The sequence below is a fragment of the Aquila chrysaetos genome, chromosome 7, assembly GCF_900496995.4.
Source record: "Aquila chrysaetos chrysaetos chromosome 7, bAquChr1.4, whole genome shotgun sequence".
Taxonomy (NCBI): domain Eukaryota; kingdom Metazoa; phylum Chordata; class Aves; order Accipitriformes; family Accipitridae; genus Aquila; species Aquila chrysaetos.
This window is the reverse complement of record NC_044010.1, coordinates 12,319,149-12,338,853: the sequence shown is the minus strand read 5'-3', so window position 1 is coordinate 12,338,853 and position 19,705 is coordinate 12,319,149. Positions and strand designations below refer to the sequence as shown.

The following is a 19,705-nucleotide window of genomic DNA, read 5'->3' as shown; positions in this document are numbered from 1 at the left end:
GGAAAAACATCATATGATCGACATTTTTTTAAAATTCTATATCAAGGCCAGTAGGTTGTTGTATTTTTCCATGTTGCTGGAGCATTCATATATAAATCACTTTCAGCAGTGAGGATGGCCTGACTAGAACTTTACTATCCATTTTTCCCCATGGATTATATAGCCATATTTATGCCTCATGTGCGTTTACTGAAAGAGCTCAGCTATTCCCTTGTGCCTTGGTGCAGAGCACAAGCCAGTATCACGGGCAGCCCAGAAAATCTAGCACAGCCCTAACGCTCCTATTTTCAAATTCATAGTAAAAAGATGAGCTGTGCGGATCAGGCTGGTGCTATTTAAGCACTAAGAGGCATATGGGTTTTGCTGTTAGCCAATTCCAAACACACAAATGTGTTATTTCAATTTTAACACGTGGCTCTCGGGCTGCCGTATACAGAATATAAAGACAGAACAATGAACTTTAAAAGTGCTTTAAAGCAACTGAAAACAAGTTAGTAACATCAAGTGCTACAGGGAGCTTAGCCGCTTCCTCCTTACCACGTTGAATACCCTAATAACATACATCCCATTATTCAACAGGGCGCATTGCTACCATTAAAAAGCTTTCAGTTAATGTTTTCAAAATCATCCATTTCAGTCCAAAATCTACTGTGCCATGTAAATTCCAAATTCTTACATGCAATTTATCAGCAGACAATAGACCAAATAAGTTACTGAAACGGCTTCTGTGTCATCCACATATTTTAAAGGTCACTTTGCTACTGATGAGAAGAAAACCACAGGATTCACTCTCACAGAGAGAAGCTAATTGCTCAACATTTCATGTAAGTGTACTCAGACTCTTCCAAGCTGTTCATTACCATTTTTACCCTGACTGTAATGGAATTATTTAACATTTAAAACCATCAGACACACTCAATCACAAAGCTCTGCAGACATCACTGCATTTAAAACACTGCTTCTTCAAGTGCAGTAGACCAAATAGCAGTGTTCATTTCCCATTTTACATCGTCAGAAAAACACCATGACTATCACAGCGCTTTTTGCATTTCCTGAGTCCACTGCAAATAGGTAGATGTCTCTCATATAATATACCCTTTGTAATATTGACCTCCCCCCCTTCTTCTGTCCACCACTCATAGACTCGGTGTCAGTTCATATCAATATATTAACTGCTTTTCTCTCTCTCGCCTTTGCTCGTTTCTTTAAGCCAAGCCCTGGCATCTGTGAGTTGTCTGTTTGACAATAGCAAGCTATTCAATACTTCATTTATACCACACGAGGGTGTTTCAAGCTGTGTAGGATGCCAGAGTTAATTTGGAAATCCTCCCGTTTGGAAAGGAATCAAGGGGCAAACAGATACATTTTTTTTTTTTTCCCACTGATTAGAAAATCTTACTGGGGCAACCTGGTACAGGAGACTTTGAAAGGAAAGAGGTGAAACATCATACGCCAGAAAACAGATGGAAGAGGCGTTTTAATGACATAATCCGTTGTTCCCTGAAATCAAATAATCTTTGCTGGGGACTTTCCCGAGCTTTGTCTTGTCCTTAAGGAATCATTTTAAATATAATATGATTTCATATTATTTCCATTAAGATCTCCTTAGACAGGATTAAGTAATCATTATCCCCCTGTAGAGCTTTTTAGAAGCTTTCCATTGGTTTATTGCTCAAAGTTAATTGCAGAGTCAGGAAGAATTGCCTACTAACACTAACAATAAATAAAACAAAATTTCTCCTCATATGCTGCTGCTTCTGGAGTTTAAGCGTACACAGATATTTCTAATGTTTGCCTGTTCTGATAACTGATGGCTTTAAATCCAGCAAAGACTACGTAAGGTAACTAATACCTTGTTCTGGTTAGCAGGTATAATTTCTGTACACAGCTTTTTAAAACAAACACATACATTAAAATGGAGCCGGAGCACTTCACAAGACTTTTAACACAGCTGGAACGAGGAAAACATCTCCCTAAAAGAGAAAACTCTGGGGGTCAGTATTAAGATGGGGTGTTTCCCCAGGAAATCCCAGGCAGCAAAGCCTATTATCAGCAACTGTTAACTAATGAGCCCGGCTCTGGGATCACCAGGCAGCCTGTGCTCTCCCACAGCCTGCTCCCAGTGTCGCCATGCTACCGCCTGCATTGCAATAACTGGAGCACACCGTGCAAACTATAGGGGTGCTTCTTAAATAAACAAGCCAAGCTTAATTAATTTACGGGACCAAAGGGTGCCTTGTAAGAAAAGCCACTGCAATTCTGTTTAAAAAAAGATGCGTGATTCAGAGTGACGCAAAAGGTAATTCAGGAGGATTAAGGCTTGGTGGGATGGCTGTCAGACATGCCACGACCAGATGTCCTGGTTTCGGCTGGGATAGAGTTAATTGTCTTTTTAGTAGCTGGTATAGTGCTATGTTTTGGGTTCAGTATGAGAAGAATGTTGATAACACACTGATGTTTTCAGTTGCTGCTAAGTAATGTTTAGTCTAAAGTCAAGGATTTTTCAGCTTCTGATGCCCAGCCAGCGAGAAGGCTGGAGTGGCACAAGAAGTTGGGAGGGGACACAGCCAGGACAGCTGACCCAAACTGACCAAAGGGGTATTTCATACCATGTGATGTCATACCCAGTATATAAACTGGGGGGAGTTGGCCAGGGTGGGTGGATTGCTGCTTGGGAACTAACTGGGCATTGGTTGGTGAGCAATTGCATTGTGCATCACTTGTTTTGTATATTCCAATCCTTTTATTATTATTATTATTATTGCCATTTTATTATTATTATTATCATTATTATTTTCTTCATTTCTGTTCTATTAAACCGCTTTATCTCAACCCACAAGTTTTACTTTTTTTTTTTTTCCCCCAATTCTCTCCCTCATCCCATGACGGGGAGGGCAGTGAGTGAGCGGCTGCATGATGCTTAGTTGCTGGCTGGGGTTAAACCACAACACCAGGGCATCCACTAAGCTCACAGCTGTCCCCTCCGCTGCTGTCAGAGAGGGGGAAACCAGGCAGAGACTGAGGACGCCCGCCTGCCCCACACACCCCACGGACTTGGGGCTCGCAGCCTTTCCTCTGTCCCTGGTTAGCGGGGTCCAGCACCACCTGCATGCAACCAGCAGGAATACAAACTGCGGAGCGCTGGGAAAAGTCACTCACTCCACTGAAGTCCTAAGGCCCTGCCACTGACTTCACAAGGCACATTAGCAACTGAAAACAAATTCCGAAAAAAATTTCTTGCTTTTATCCTTCCCTGCCCCCCCCAACATTTGCTGTCTCCCAAGAAGCAGATGAAAACCACTTGTACATAAAACCACCTTGCTGCTTAGCTTTCCAGTGTGTTGCTTTTTACAGCGGCATAATGCACATATTAAAAACCATATACAACAGTCCCAGCTAATGTCACAGTATCACGTTGGTGTTATACATGACCTCAGATTCTGACTCGGGTGTGCTTTACAGATGTCACTGTGTCGTGGATTTGCATTTAGCAACGTAACACTCAAGTCTCTTTAAAAAAAAAATCTTTTCTATGCCTGCGCAGGAAGCTTTGAACACTTTAGTCTTACAGAAAAGCTTTTATCTGATGCTGCTGTAGCCATCTTCAAGCATCTGGTAACTTGATCTGGGCCAAATGATTCCAGGGTTAACAGAACCCAAGTCCAAGCTGCATGATTTAAGCCTGCATACTGGGGCAGCTGATGCCATTAGCATGACAGGCGGTTTTTTGTTGTGGGTTGTTTTTTTTTTTTTTTTCTCCTCTTTAAATTAAAGCAGGGGTCAATTTTGAACGTAATCAGAATTCTTGAGTAACTATATGTTACGTGCTTATCCTGATGAGGAGCAGATGGAGTCAAACAGAAATATGAACTACCCTATGCCCAAATTTAGCGGCAGAAAAATGGAAAGGTGGGGGCCGGCGGGTGGGGATTTTCTCTCCCTCTTTCTCCACCCGGGTCCCACACTGCTGGCTACCCCTTCCCCGGTTCCCCCTCTGGGGAGGGCAGGCATCCTCCCCGTCCCCGTCCCCGTCCCGGTCCCCGACCCCCGCTCCGCCACGGGCGGGCAGGACACACCGCGGCCGCGCTGCCTCCGGCCGGGTCCCCGCGGGGCGCCCGCCCGCCCGCCGCCGGCTGCGGTGCTGCGGCGCCACCTGCTGGCCGGCGGCGGGAGCGCGGCTGCGGTGCCCGCCGGGGTTTGCCCAGCTCGGGGTCGGCGGCGGGGGGATGTGTTCGAGGAGGACCCCCCCGGAGAGGCTGGAAGTGCTCCTCAGCCAGGCGGGAGGCGCCTGGAGATCTCTACGCTGCTGATGCGGATTTGCGGAAGCAGCAAGCAGCATCCTTCGGAGATGGATGGGTCAGGGAGCGGGACAGAGCTCCCGGTAGCTCTCCGCGCGGCCTGGCTCCCTTAGCGGGTAGCGGTGGAAATCACGCCAAGCCCGAGCACTTCTCAAGGCGCCCTGCGAAGCCTCACTCCGTGTCAGAGGGAAGATCTCTGACCTGAAGCAACCGTGGGGATTAAAATATCCCAGAGGATAAAATAACCCCTCTCCGACAGGTATGCTACAGTCATCCTTGGCTAATGACAAGGAAGAAAGTCCTGGCTCTGCACATCCCTTGCAATATGGCTATCCAGCTTTTTTTTTTTTTTTTTTCCTTCTGATTTCTTTTTTTAAGAACAAAAAGCTGCCTTGTTTTGCAGTGACTGATAGCATGACAAATGTTAAACTACTTTGCTTCTACAGACAAGCAATGCTCAAATTAATATTGAGCCTTCCCCACACGAAAAGTCCGTATAGTTTTGTAAGAAGGAAAATGTTTTCTGTTCAGCTCAGATATTCTCTCATTGATGGATTTAGAACTGCTTGTGCTATAAGGTAAATAATACAACAAACTACTTTTTAAAAACATCTGTCGGATCGTTCTTTCCAGTAAGTCAAGTCATTCATTCATCTAAAGTCCAGGGAAATGCAGGGCTCTGAACCTTGACGCTCATCGACCGGTGTTTAGCAGTAAATAAAGCAAATCCCATTCTTAAATCAGAATACCAATTTTAAGCTTGACCTGATTGAATTTTAGTTGATTTGCATTAATTACAGAAAAGCCATTGTGGTAACAATACATTTTCAAACAAGCTTGGAGGGACAGTTTCTTGGCTGGCTGAAGGTAAAGTAAGACCACTGCTGCCAAAAGCAGTGCTGCTGCTGCTGCAGCTCTTGTGCCTTGCATTAGTGATCACACAGCTGCTGACCTGGCTGAGAACTGTGCGGCGGGCTGAGCTGATCCCACCCTCGGCACGCTCATTTAATCAGTAGTGTCAATGCAAGGAAATGTGCAGCCTGGGCAGGGTGGTGGTAAGACTGGACTGTCCCATCCATGGGCTTAAGCCACCTGGGAAACTACCCCGGAGGTTTTGAAAAATGTGAAGATAGCAAATGCCAGAAGCTCATTAAGACCCAAGGAGAATAAAATGATTATATTCCTTTCTTTCATCATGTGTACCATCAGTATAATTTCAGAAAAGCAGACTCGAGAGTAATCATTGTTTCAAAGGCACAGCACTTCCAAAAGGACTGGCATTTTCCACTGTCTTTAGGGTTCTTATTCACTTCAGTCCTTAAGTCTCTGGTCCACAGGTGGCTTGTATATGAGCCCAAAGTTGACTTTTTCTTGTGACTTCACCGATGGCGACCGAGTCTTCTTCGTGAACACTCCCAGCAGGTCTGCACTGTGCCCTTTCATCTCACCAACCCCTCCCCGCAATCCTGTGCTGCAGACCTGTAACGACAGATGTGGACTATTTTCTTTCCGTGTAAGGAGTTGACTACTTTTTGTTTGGTTTCACAGGGATAGGAAATTATATATTGGGTCATAGTAGTCAATATCTGTACAGTAAAAATAATAATTGTAAGAATGGCTCACGTAGGTATCAAAAAGCTTGTGTTAAGCCAATGTTTCCAGTGTAATCGTGGTGTCCATATGGCAGAGCTGTCGTCTCCATACACTTAGTAAAACAAAAAGCTTCAACGCTCTTCAGGCAGGCTGGCGGAGTGATGTGTTAATCTGTTCCCATTAACAAGACAGCAAATTCCCAGTTGATCACCCAATTCAAATTAAGCACATGTAATCTCATGGTGACACTCACAGGGGTGTTAACGTAATGCATACATAGAGATAGACGGGATGAAGTAAGCGTCCTCAGGAGTGCTCAGCTTCCAACATTAATGTCATTTAGGCACTCTGAATTTTAATATGGGTCATTAACACCAAACTCCTGTAATCACTGTTTTAAAGACAGAGCCTTTTAACTGTGTCAGTCTTCTGAGCACTACACCAGGGGCGTAGGGGACGTTACAGGTTTTCCAGTTCATGGCAGGATGGGGGAGTCCCATCAGACTCCACCATGGAGGTGTACTTTATCGGAGGTGGCGGTGGCTTGAAAGATGGAGGTCTGTTCATACTGAAATAGAAGAAAAAAAATGTGCTATCACACAAAAGCCGTATAAAAAACTGTTATAAAACGTTCCCAGGAGGAGGTAGATAGAGGCTAAGTCATTATAAGAGCACCTGACATTTGCTCTTACATGCTGCAACTTCCCTGTTTCTGTTCTATAGCTCCAGTGCGCCTCCTGGTATTCATTTGGCTTTCTGGGCTCCCACCTCACAATTTTACTTTATTAGCACTTTAAAAGAACAGATTTTGGTCCTGGTGAACCATTCAAAACCCATGCAGTGATCTTTTGCTCACACTGCTCTGTGAAGGTATATTTAAAGACTCATAACTTTTTTTGGTGTCTATTTATAGGCCAAGATAAAGAAAGGTCCCATCCCAAATCAGTGAAAAAAAATCAATCCCATTTTTACCTTCGATATACAGGATTTGCAGTCATGTCTCAAAAGGGTTTTCTAGAACAGTGAATGATTCATTATCACCATGATTTTTCAAACATTTTAGCAATGTTAGTAAGATTAAAAATAATTGCTTCTTAGATACTGCTTTCATCAGTAGATCTCCGAGTGTTTTAGTAGGGAATTAAACTTTGGTAATAATTACAAACTCAGTGCTTCTTTGACTGGGATTAAGTTTCAGGTAGCCTACTTTCACATATATTATTCACAACTCAAATAGAGTTGCCCTACAAGTACAATTTCATTAAAACCTGTCCTCAAGTAACCATGCAAAATGAGAGAGCAAAAGCAGCTGGCAGGGAGGCTAATAGAAGTGGGGGGCTCTGGGGAAAAAAATTGACTTGTATTCTTCCCTCACACCCTGAAGCTGCACCACAGCTCTTTTTTTAAAGTTTATTTTATAGATAACCGACAGAACAGATGAAAGGACAGAGAACACTCCACATTTCATACTGCTGTATGAAAAAAAAACCCCATGGCACTAGCGATCCATGTACTTAAAGGCCTCGTGCACTATGGGTAGTCTCAAACGAAAATGCGTAAATCCAAACAGCCGAGTTCGAGTTTTTGCTGTCCTCCGTGCCACCCCTCCCGCCCCTGCGGTTCCCCTCCCCAGTACTTACATCTCTTTCTGGTACTGACACCATTTCCTGATGCCTAAAGCTATTAGAAAACTGCAGAAGAGGAGCAGGACGGCTACCACTGTTGGCCAGGGGAAGCGACTGTCTTTCGTGTTCCTCATACCACCTGGAAGGGACATACGAGACAGAGCTCAGCCGAATGCGCCCCGAGAGGAGGGAAATCTGGGCTTGCTGCCTGTGGCTCCCTGCTCCCCCTGCCAGGCACAGTGCTGGTGACAACCCAGCCCCAAACCAACACTGGACGGCCAGGTTCCCAGGCTGAGGATCCCAAACGCTGAGCATTGCAGCTCTAATTTATGGACTTAACCCACTTTTGTTCTGACTAGGTTTGCGGGCTGATTTCAGCCACCCCTCGGTTCGCATGACGAGATTATTCAGGCACGGCTTGGCAAGCGTTTCATCTGAAAACCGTTGGTTTTCTCTGTTCCCCCCTGAGCTTCTCTGAGAAGAGGAAGCATGTCGTGGTGCAGCTGGGCACAGCTGCCCGCCCCAGCCCTCCTTCCCACCGGCTTATTTTTCATGCCACCGACGCCAAATCCTGCCAAAACATCTGGCCAGGGGTGCAGCCGCCTTTTGGGGTGGGCTCTCATTGGCGGCGCAGCATCCCAGCCTCAGCCCGGCTCCCTCTCCCCACCGTGGTGCGGGGATCCCCCCAGTGCCCCCTTCTGCACGGCCACCCTTGGGGGTGCTGGCAGCTGAAAGAGGTGCCCTCGGGGTCCCGGCTGTGGGGAGGAAGGAGAGGAGGAGCACGGTCCTCCTCCAGCTGCTGCGGAGGGTTCAGCAGTGGGCTGGGTGCCAGAGACGGCTGGAGCGCAAGAGTCACTGGGCGATACCGCCTCGGTGTCACCTCCCGTTGTGCTGGTGTCGCAACCCTTTGCAAGGTTGGTCCTACCGGTACGTCACCCGGCCTGGGTCTTAGCCACGGTGGCGGCCAGCACCGCGGCCGGGCGCCAAGGCCACCATGTTGCATGAGCCGAGAGTGGCCCCTGGGGCACAGGAGTGTGACCGGCCAAATTTTGCTGCTGGAAGAAAACATGCACTGGGGTGTTGCTTGTGGACGCAGGGAGAAGGCAAGCATGCCAAAAGCCTGCGACAACCCGTGGTGTGGGGACACAGCAGCCCTGATTCCTATTTTCATCTCTTTTCCCTTTTTTTAACTCCTCTGGTCAAATGTACATGATGCTCCGGGTTTCATGCCTCTCTGCTTTTCTTGCTTACTGCAACAGCACACTGAAAGAAGAGGATTTGTAGGATAATGTCTCATCAGTACTATTGAGCAGACTGCTGATAGTAAAGAAATCTTTCCCTCTGGTAACTGAAATTGGCTGGTATGTGACACTGAAGGACAGGTTACCTAAAAAGATATGGGCACAGAACATTTTTAGTAACTTATTTGGTTTTTTTTTAATGAAGTTTGTGGTTTGAAGCCACTGTTATTCACCCTGCTGAAGACTGGAAATCAAATTCCAGAATCAGGGTGTCGAAATTCACTTGGCAAGACACCTACATTTTTGGCCTGCAAGCCAGTGTTAGACAAAAAATGTGCTTTTATCAAAATAAAGAATATTAGAAGACAGACAGACAGACTATTAGAAAACACCTATTAAGATGTTCCAGCAAGCCAGCATTGAGCTGCACAGCAGTCTGGGAGGATGATAAGCTTTTTACCTCTTTGATGGTAATGAAAAAGCTAAAGATATTAAGTGGCTTAGCAGCAACACAAAGAATCTGCCTCTGCCGTGATGGAGTGAAACCTCAGTCTCCTCTGTCAAGTACTGTGCCTGAACCACAAAAATCATCTTTCATCTGTTTGTAGACAGATATTTTCCCTTTCCTAATACAGCTAAGCTACCTACGTTTAAGATCGGAACTGCCTAAGGATACATTCCTGTTTTTGATAGCCACCTCCATGTTCGCGTCTTCCGAAATAATAGCTAAAATATGCGACTAGACAATGGCACAGCGTTTACAGAGCTGCCACGGCACTTACGATGCGCCAGAGTTGTATTCTCAGAGGAGCGCGTGGCATTCCTGAGGCTTTGCAGGGATTCGGTGGTGGAATCGTTCAAATCTGTACAAAAAGAAATAATATCCTTCAATTATCTTACAAGCCTGTACATGACTCCTCCATTAGGCTCAACTGCGGCTGTTTTATACCCTTCGTTTTTCTCTGATGCAAACAACAAACGAAATAACAGAGATACCTGAAAGTCTCTAGTATAATTGCTGATTTATAAATCCAAGAAAAAAAATCCCCTGTTTAAATGATGTAAATGAGTAACCAGACAGAGCCAGGAAAATCTCTTTCTTAAGAGATGCTGGTTCTGACTGAAATTGAGCACTCAAGTATATACATATGTATGTATGTATGTATGCATGTATGCATTAAAAAGCCCTACCAAAATCAGTGCAATTTTAGGGCACTCTAAAAATTTACAGAGAGTTTCGGACATTAATTCAATTAGTTCTTCTTTTCTAGTTGTTTATTAGGTTTTTAATTTTATGGGGATAAGCATGGGGGATCTGGCATTTTAAAAAGTTATATATATAAAAAAAGGTATACACTTAGACATCCCGTAGCGCTGTGCTTTACACAGCGTGCTGCCGAGCACTACTTATTTTTATTTACATAATGGCTTGTGTTGGAGCCTCTGAGCATTGACCCGATAATGGTAATCCCTGTTGTACAAGCCCGGTGGCCCTGGGAGGGCACAGGGACACACGTTGGTATGCCTCAGTGGGCACACTGGTGCCCGTGTACTCTGAAATTGCCCTCAATTACAGCTGTGGGACTGAAGACCCTTCGAGGCCATGCCTCAGCTGGCGGTCAGGCAGGCACGGCTGTAGGGAAGCCGACAAGCGGTGCAACGCACGGTACCTCCTGCAACTAGTAGTGTAATTCAGCATGCTTTTAGCAAAATTTTTTTCAGCAAAAAAACCCATCAAGCTGTGCAAGAGCAGGATTGTGAAGCATTAGAAGTTGTCACAAGGTTTCGGTCTAAATGCGTGGTTGCGGGTTATATATGAGTAAATAAGCACCAGAGTGCTGCCAAAAATATATTCAGAAAATGGAAAGCGGCTGCTACCTTTGTGCTTCAGCCAAAAGATGACTGCCATATAAATGCAAAAGTGCATTGACAGGTCCTGCCTGTTCCGGAAGCACAAAGACAAACCAAGATGTTAAAAAAGAAAGTCACTTCTGGCTTTCTGCTGCTACCACCCCTAGGTTTTTTTTTTTTTAATTGATTTATTGATCTTTAATGAGGCTGCCTTTCAATGTTCTATTAGCCAGCCTTTATTGCCCCACATTATCTTATTATTTCATTGCTGCTCTGTGCTTTTATATAGCTTCTCCAGTAATTTATTTCATCTATAAACTAACCTCAGTACTCACTACATTTGCCTAGCAACTCTCTCAATTTTAATATTATTAAATTAAATATGCCTAATAAAACCAGGATACTCAAACGTTTTTTTGTTCCTCTTTTGCCGCTGCAAATCCTTGATGGCTTGGAAGACTCAAGCCTTTATCTTCTAACTCAGTGCAACTCAACAGGAGAATTCTTCTGTGAAGTATTGAAAAGCTGGTACAGATTACACCACCTGACTTTTGGCCTCTGCTCGGACACAACTTTTCCATGTTTAGTAGTAGTTTTTGGGTGGCAGCGTGATGACTATCAACTAGCAGCTGAAAATAAGCACCGCAGAGCTAATGTTCTTGGCAAAGGCGTCACAAACTGAGGACCACATAGAGCTAAGTACCTGCTGCTGCACTTTTTGCAAGACGTTCCAGATCACTGCAGGTTTGCAACCCCACACTTGCTAAGTTGGTGCCACAGCTGCACCTTGCAACACCCATAATGGGCTTCATAATTCCCCTGTTGCAGTCCTACGAAGCAAAGGGAATGCATCAACTACTCACGTGCGGTTGTCAAACTCTCACTGAATGCTGTGGCGCTGGTATAGCTTTTTGTCTCTGCAGTAGAAATCAGTGCTCCTGCTGAAAAACACACAAGCTTGTGAAAATTGCTGTAGAGGACCATATCACTTGTTTTTCGTTTTTCCCTCTTTCTTCCCTGTTTCCTCGCTAACGAGGTCAAACAGTTGTAACCTACTACTTGAGATGTTGGCTTCCCTCAGACAAGCACGACACAACTCTGTGTCTGGTTTGAAAGTCTGTCACAAGCTAGAAACTCAAGAGGAGTTTGGTGAGATGGATGAATAAACTTTGAGAAAACATATGGGGCATTTAAGCATGCATTTTTGAATTTCAGCTGAGTTTCAGCTGAAACTCAGTAGTTCCAAGTGCGCTGGCTTGTTTCAACCTGAAGCCAGTAGGGTGATGAACAAATACACATAAATCAGCATTTAGACAGGGTTTCACCAGCTCCAATGAGACAAAACTGTTTTCCCAACTAGCAAAGAGAAGTTTTGAAGAAGTTAGCGTACAGGAGTCACACCTGCGATGCCTGGTGTCAAATGCGAACTTATTTAACATTTTCCTTTAATCTTTTTTTGAAGTGCTAAGTATTCTAGCACTTAACTAGCTATTTATCTGGTATTCAAACACAGGCAGATGGTAGCTAGCAAGTAGACCTCTATTTTCCCAAAAGGACTATTTCACATCTACTAAAAAGAGTCCATCTTTCCTAACACCTGTCTCATTTTTTGAAAAGTATCATTAAGCTATCTGAACAAATCTGAGAAGGTGAAATGTAGCTGTAACCCAGCACTCAAAGCCTGAGCATCTCTGGGCTCAGAGATGGAGCTATCGTGGAAGCTTAGCAAAGACTAGGCTGCAGTTTCAATAGCCTTGGTTCTGTCTCTCCTCCTCCTTCTCCTTCCTATACCTGTGCACTCTTCCCTTGTATCAATTCCCACCTGCCTCTTGGATTTTCATTAAAAACTTGCAAAATAACAGGAACTGAACCAAACCCCTTTTTGCAATGGCAGACTTGGCATCCTGACTCGGCTGCAGCCCAAAGGGTCTGCTCAAGAAGCTGGTGGTGGCACCAGTGTGGGAACCAGCAGTGAGCCAGAGAGGAGCAGCACTAACCCATGGCTGGCACACCATGACTGCCACACGTCGAGGGCATTGGTTAAAAAGCAGTTGTTTCCTGGGCCATTTACAGCAGATAAATGGCTCAACTCCAGCTTACACTATGGCTTTGATCTCGTACCTCCTCAAGCAGTGAAGGTGTATAATCCAGCGAGGAGAATCCTCTCTGTTCGCATTGTATATTTGTCATGAAATTGTTGAGACAGAAGGGCTTTCAGTCCACTTGGACAAGCACTTTGCTGCCCCACTGTCAGCCAGGCTCGGCAAGTGTCTCTACTTTGGGGAAGGGGAAGGCAGCAGGAGAAGCAGCGAACTTTAATTTCAGTGCCACTGCAATCTGTGTTCTTGCCCTGGCATACCTTGATCTAGCCTCTTCATGCCCCAGGGCCTTACACTGAGTGATTCAGGTCCCAAACAGCACTCTGCTGGGGCAGGATGAAGCCTTGTGTTCAGCATCTTCCTCCAGTATTAACCCTCACACTGTCCATCACATTACTCCTGCATCTCTGGGTAAACACTGCTATAGACTTATGTGGGTTACTTTAAGTGAAGGTTGCAGGATTGAATTACACAGCTTAAGGAGGATGTTCAATGCCCCACAGGTTCGTGAAATCAATAAAATTTGTTGCAATCAATCTGTTTTGTTTGGGAGAACAAGGCTGCCACAAATACCAAGGGCCAAATCCACTCTTGCCGGCTGCTGCCTCAGGGGCGGATGATTTCTGAGCCAAAGCTTTGGTGCTGCTACGGAGGGGAAGATGGCGTTTGACAACGACTTGCCACGTTGCCTCTTCCTCGTGCTGTTCTGCCTCCGAAATGGGAGCGCGTGCCGTGCCTGCGTGGATTCAGGCTGCGCGGCAGCGAGCACACACCCTGCTGCGGGTGAGGGCAGCCCCAACGCCCTGCTGACTGCTGCCGAAAACCAGCCAGTCCTACAGGGATCAACAGCTGGGCTTCAAAATGGAAAAGAGACTTTAAAGAAAAAAGTGTTCGCGGACAGGCTGGGCTGTAAGAATATGCTGGGACTGGCGGGCATCAACCCTTTATTTTGGGATCAGAATGTTCACAGGTTCACCTGCTCTCAATTCAGGCTGCTGCCATGCTGTTGAGTGCGTGCCAGCCTCTGCTGCACGTACCAGTCCCTGGGGAAGCGAGGTTAAACCCTTCCAAGTGAGGTACCCTGCCCTCCACTGCCCTCCGGGTCACCAGCCCAGAGAAGAAATCACCAAGTTGAGTCATCTGCTGTAAATATTTTGTTTATCGGGGCTTTGTATTGGTACTCCTGTGCTCTAATGTTTGGGTTGCACTTTTTCTAGCTCTAATATCATTCTATTTTTGTATGATATTTAATTAAAGAGATACAAAGAATAAGTATTGTAAAAATATATATTCGATGTCTGTTCACTTGCTGAAATTAATGCATGCATCCTAAATGGAGCATTAAATAAGATAAAATCAAGACAGCATTTTCTTATATATTTATTTTTGATCTGTGGACTTCCTAGCGTGTAATGCACTAGGAAAAGGGCTTCAGTGGACATTAAATTGTTTGCTGCAAAAAAAGCAAGTTGGTTATTGTGTTTATGTATCTTTCTCCTACGTTCTTGAAGCAACAGAGAAAACGTTTTGGCTGAATTGTTTACCTTGTGTCATGGAAGCAGAAGCCAAGCTTGCTCGACTTGTGAAATCCAAAGAGGCCAAAGATGTTGACTGGTGCTCTAAAGACAAACAGATTACATGGTATCACATTTAGTTGATAGGGTCTTTTAAAAATAATATTAATAAATCATAAAACAACCTGGATCAAAAAGCTTGCAGCAGCTGTTATGTAAATGCAGACTCTGCAGCAGCAATCCCGCTGTTGGAGTTAAGGTTAAATGCTCAAAACACATCCCACAAATTCAAGGGGCACTCAGAGACGGCTGCTGTTATTAATGCTGACCCTTTCATGCGGGTTAGCTGTGTGCATTATTTATTTATGTTTTCATACACAGGGTTCAGTTTAACTGCAGTGGGGTGGATTATGCACTTGATGGGGGTGCTCCCCCGCCTAGCCAGGGCCTTGCCAGAAATGGTCCTGACAACATGCGGCAGCCGTATAAGCCCAGGAGATCGCCTGGTCTTGCGGGTTTTCCTCTCAATTGCTGAAGATAGTTTTATACAGTTATCCATATGCATGCTCTGGTAAAGCAGTGTTATATATCTTATGTCATTAATGAATGGGAAGGATGCACTACTATTGGAAAAGTGGTGGTTTTAACTTTTCTATCACATGCACCTCTCTATCATAATAGGACAAATTTATCCGTAGTTGTATAGGGGTTTTTATTCCATTTTATAAAAAGGCAGAAATATAACATGTGATATTCAGCATGCCATTTTACATGCTGCCCTAACATGACAGTTTTAGCAGGATTTATGTCAGATCTCTTCTTGGGTAACTTCATAGCTCACAAATTCCCACCCAGCAGCACACAGGTACCGTCAGTAGAACATGCTGACCTTTCCCTGGCACGAGTCTGGCTCTGTGTACATGACATTTAAGCAACGGTCAAGCAGAGATCCTACATATATTGACTGAGTAATAAAGAAGTCTTTTTTTTTCCCCCCCTTACCTGAGGTAGTCACAACAGCTGATGGAAGTGCTGAATTTCCAAGGTCTATAACAAATCAAAGCAAACACTTTTACTGCAGGGTGAGAAAGGTGTTTATTCTGCTTTAGAAAAGTGGGTGATTCAAAGGTTCAAGAGTGAGAGAGTGCATCACACTTAATTTCCAAATAATCTTTCAATGCACAACTCAGCCAAGTAGTCCATCGAGAAACATGAAGCACCTGAGGTAACTGCGCTGTGAAATCCCTAGGGAAACAAAGGTTTGGGGGAAAAAGATTTCGGAGCCCCTGGCACCTCAATTCAAAAAACAGAAGTGAGTTACATGATTTTATCCCATGCAAACAGATGCACATTATTAGCATGCATGTTGAAATAATATATATGACCCAGTGGTGGCACCTGCGTAGCTCCATCCATGAAGCACTTCAGAAACTGCAGCTCTGACAGGAAATTTCAGGAACAATTTGCACTGAAAAGTGCTCACCGAGTTCTCAAAGAGGAGGAGAGGGAGTTATTCCTTGTAATTAAAGGACTGTTAACCAGACAGCCAAGCACAGCGGAGACACCATCCTGCCCAAGCAGCATTTACATCCCGAGTGAGAGATGTCTCACTTTTTTTCTTTTTTTTTTTCCCCAGGAGGTCAGGCAAAGTAGCCCCTGAGTAGGTTGGGAGGAAGGATTAAATCTCCCCAACAGGCTCCATGAAGGAGATGATCTATGAAAGCACACACACCCCATTAAAAAACCATATCTGGGAAGGCAGCCAGACGGTACCTCTGGTCAGGCGTGTTGGGAGGGCGTCGGGCAGGGAGCGACCTTCTGCAGATAGGAGCTTAGTGTAAGTAGGTAACCATCAACCCTCCGGCTGCTTTCCCTTGCAAGCATTTGTCCCTGCTTTGACTGTTTTGAGGGTTGCTCTTCCATTTGCATTTCATCTTAGCCTCGCCTGTGCTAACAGGGATTTCGTAGTATCTGGCTGACATAAAAGGACTCCTTACCAAAGGTGCAGCAGGTCTAAAGACCAGGGTGGCGGGGCACATCGAAGCGTGCCCAGCTGCCAGTACGTTTCTGCAGAGCGTGCAAGGCGCAGCAGGGCGGCGATGCGATGCAAGCTGCAAGGACTGCTTTGAGAGATCACATTGCAGAGGCCAGCGGAGGACGACGTCTCTCTCTGAGGGACCCCGGTGCCTGGGATGGCTTTCTGGTCCCCAGCAGGGTATCAGCTGAACCCCCAGGGCCTGCCAAAACCTGCACTCGCAGAAGCAAGCTTACAGAGAAACCGCACTTCTTTCCACACCGTTTGCCTACAGCATTTCTCTGACGCACTCCGTAACCCACTGCCGAAATGCAGCTGCCTCCCGTGTGGAGCAGAGCGAGCTGCTCCAGGAGACGCATCTCCAAAGGGCTTCAGCTGAGGTGTGGAGGGAACGAGATTTATCTGTCTGCCATAAGCTGATAATAAGACAAACTTGCAGGGGCAAAGCGCAGGTTTACCAAATTTACACAAATTAAGAAACGTCCCATCAGTTCTTTAATTAGGCAAAAGTGTTGAGGATCTTGGCTGTGGACTTAAGCAGAAGGTAGAACCATTAGTAGGGCTGTTATTTTTAATTACCAGTTCAGTGCTGAAAAAGCTATATTCAAATGCCAGCTGAAATTCAGAAATAACATTGTGCCCCTCGAGGCTGGAGTTTAATTATGCTTGGGCTTAATTATGATAGATTACACCACCACAATATCTGTTTATTGTATTTTCTCTGAAGTCATAGCTGCAGAAAGGGGTACCTTACTACTCATCCAGAACCAAGTTTGCAAAAACATTTCTCCAACAGCTTTAGGAATTTATAGATGCACCTCTAACATAACCCAAGTTATTTTGTTCTCTAATTTATCCTACCTTCTGAAGCCATGGTGGTAAAAGCTTTGGATGAGGTTTCATTAGACTTATTGTCTGTGAAGAAAAAAAAAAAGAAAGATGAAAGCAGTTCTTAAAGGTAGTTAGGCTTTTGTTATAGAGGCTGAAAATTTAGTCTGGAGTTTGTGTCATACTGTGCATTAGTATGGCACCTTCACAGAACATAGCTGAGAATTAATTTAATTCTTTCATTTCTGTCACATCTAAATATATTAACATTCTTATACGGAGTGGATCTATCTTAGCATTAGCATAGCCTGCAGGCAAGAACGTAGACTGCTTTAATTGACGGCTCTCCAATTTGAATATATTTCTACAAAACTGCAAATTGGGTGAAATGAGTCATTTTGGAGAAAAATGATCTTTTATCTCCCTTACCTCCAAAGCTATATTTCCAGAGGAGTAAGCTCTGGCTTTTGATGCAGTCTTTCTTTGTGGAAAAACACACCAATAAGCATATCCACAGCCACAAGTGAACACAGCTGAGCTGCGAGTAGTCACCACGGTACGCAAGGTACCTGTGGAGGCTGCTAAGGGGCTAGCAGTTCAGTTGTATTATCTGTGCAGCAAGGAGAGTGCATAGTTAAAAAAAAAAAAAAAAAAAAAGGTGTAACTATGGATTTGAGCCTGAAGAGGAGGCATGCACAAGAAGGTGCTAAAGGAGATCAGTCTGCCCTTCTCGCCGGCCACCCTGCATCCTCAGAAATGCCATAAACCTCGGCACGGCCACGTCTCCTGCTTCCACCAACTGCTTAGGACAGTATTTCTCCATGCTTCCCTAATCACGTAGCTAATTCTTACAGTACAGGTTATAGGCGAGTTTCTCCATTGTCCAAAACGGTTGAACTGTTTTAGGGGCCTTTTGCAGGTTTCACTGAAGATGTACAACATAGCCCTGACTCTGAGGGTTTGATTTTCCAGAGAGCTGCATTGCACATATGCAGACTTTCTGCCGGGAGCACTCAGTGAGAAACACATGATTATAATAGCTCACTGGTGCCATGTGGCTAAGCTAGTGTATTTTTGGGTATGGGAAGTGCAGCAAATTACTGCCTAAACATACAGCAAGAATCTTATGTTTGTGCAGGATTTTCTTAGCTCATTTAGAGGCTTAAGCAAAGACTTGAACTAAAAAACCTGTCAGAAAGTTCAAGCTATGTGATGAACTTGTACAATAAAGCTTCCATACTCTTGGTGTTTTCTTCAGTATTTTAAACAACAGAGAATACGTGTGTCTGGTATTCTTAATGTTTTAACATTTCAGATGCATGCTATCTATGAAAAACCTACCGAAGGAAACAAATATTTCTTCTGATGAAATATTCCATGTTTCATTCCCGAGGAAGGAAAATAGACATGCACACGAGAATATCTTATGTGTCTGCTGGGTCCCTTGCAACACCAGTGTTGATCTCAGCTGATAGAAACCTTCACTGTCTTGCAAGTCTTCTTGTTCAACAGCAATTTCTTGGGAAAAAAAAAAACAAAAAGAAAACCTGCAAGACCCTCTCATTATACTCCAAACTATAAATCAGAACTGTGCAAAATATCGGTACTGAAAAGCAAGCTTTTATGGCTGCAGGTTTCTTTGCTGAGACGCTATCGAAGATTTGGCAAGAACAGCACGGTTACGCCAAGCCATCGTTCCCACCACTGGCAATTGGAGGGGGCTATGGTCACGGCTGTTCGCCAGCAGTTCCCTTTGGAGAGGCCTGAAGCTCCCCTTCACCCAGACGGATGCCTACAGGCTCCCCGTGGCAGGAGCGAATGAGCAACCACCGCTTTTCTTGGGAACCACTTCTACAGCTGCGCCACTGTCCTACTGACGGGTTGCGTTACCTCTGGGCTGCTCCGTCAGGCTCGCTCTGTCCACGTACCACACGAGGCTTGGCTTGGGAAACACCTTCCTCACGACGCAGCTCACGTTAGGCTATGGAGCAGTAAAAGCCAGTCGTTAGCCTCTCTCATTTCTCACCCGGCTGCTGGCTTCCAAAATCCCTAATGGACAGAGCTTATTTACTCACCATCCCACCTGGGAAGGAAACACTCGCTTCCTCTTTATTGTGTTTCTTTCCCCCCCATTTTTCTGGTTGCGGGCACCGTTGAATGAGAGCCCAGGGACACCCCCATCACCCTGGGCCAGGTTGGGGGTGACGGGGCTCCAACATCCTCCAGTCCTGTGCTGTGGCTGGAGAGATACGGGGTGAACCTCCACCCTCCCACCTGCAGCCCAGTGCCTCGGTGACAAACACCCACATGGAGAAAAACTGGAATCTGTAATGAGCGTGGTGTGCGGGGGCAGAATGGGACACCTCCTGAATGCCGTGTAAATCCTTCCTTTGTTAGGCAGATAAAGAGAAAAATCCCATGAAGAAGACTGCCTAGCACAATGATATGTTGATTATACAAAATTAGATATCTTTGTAGAGGGCATGATAGGTAAGAGGTTTCCAGAAGTCACAAGGAATTCCATGCTTTAGATGCAGTAGTCCTGGCTTTATGCCAGTTGCTCTACAAATCTGTGTTTGTGCTCAATTTAATTTCTTGTCAAGCAATAGATGGGAAGGACC

General features: G+C 45.0%; 1 protein-coding gene across 2 annotated transcripts in view; it reads right to left on the bottom strand.

The window, feature by feature from the left end:
* Positions 1 to 5,050: 5,050 nt before the first annotated feature.
* CD96 (CD96 molecule) overlaps positions 5,051 to 19,705 on the bottom strand; it is a 29,475-nt gene continuing 14,820 nt past the window's right edge. The window contains exons 6-14 of one of the 2 annotated variants that reach the window (XM_030021111.1): positions 18,975 to 19,065; positions 18,426 to 18,602; positions 17,118 to 17,171; positions 15,224 to 15,268; positions 14,252 to 14,326; positions 11,472 to 11,549; positions 9,540 to 9,620; positions 7,532 to 7,655; positions 5,051 to 6,459 (exon numbers count right to left, since the gene is read on the bottom strand). In XM_030021111.1, the coding sequence (XP_029876971.1) occupies positions 6,351 to 6,459; positions 7,532 to 7,655; positions 9,540 to 9,620; positions 11,472 to 11,549; positions 14,252 to 14,326; positions 15,224 to 15,268; positions 17,118 to 17,171; positions 18,426 to 18,602; positions 18,975 to 19,065 (834 nt within the window). In that variant the 3' untranslated portion in view covers positions 5,051 to 6,350. The remainder of the gene's footprint in view (positions 6,460 to 7,531; positions 7,656 to 9,539; positions 9,621 to 11,471; positions 11,550 to 14,251; positions 14,327 to 15,223; positions 15,269 to 17,117; positions 17,172 to 18,425; positions 18,603 to 18,974; positions 19,066 to 19,705) is intronic. The other variant, XM_030021112.1, reaches the window with a different exon arrangement.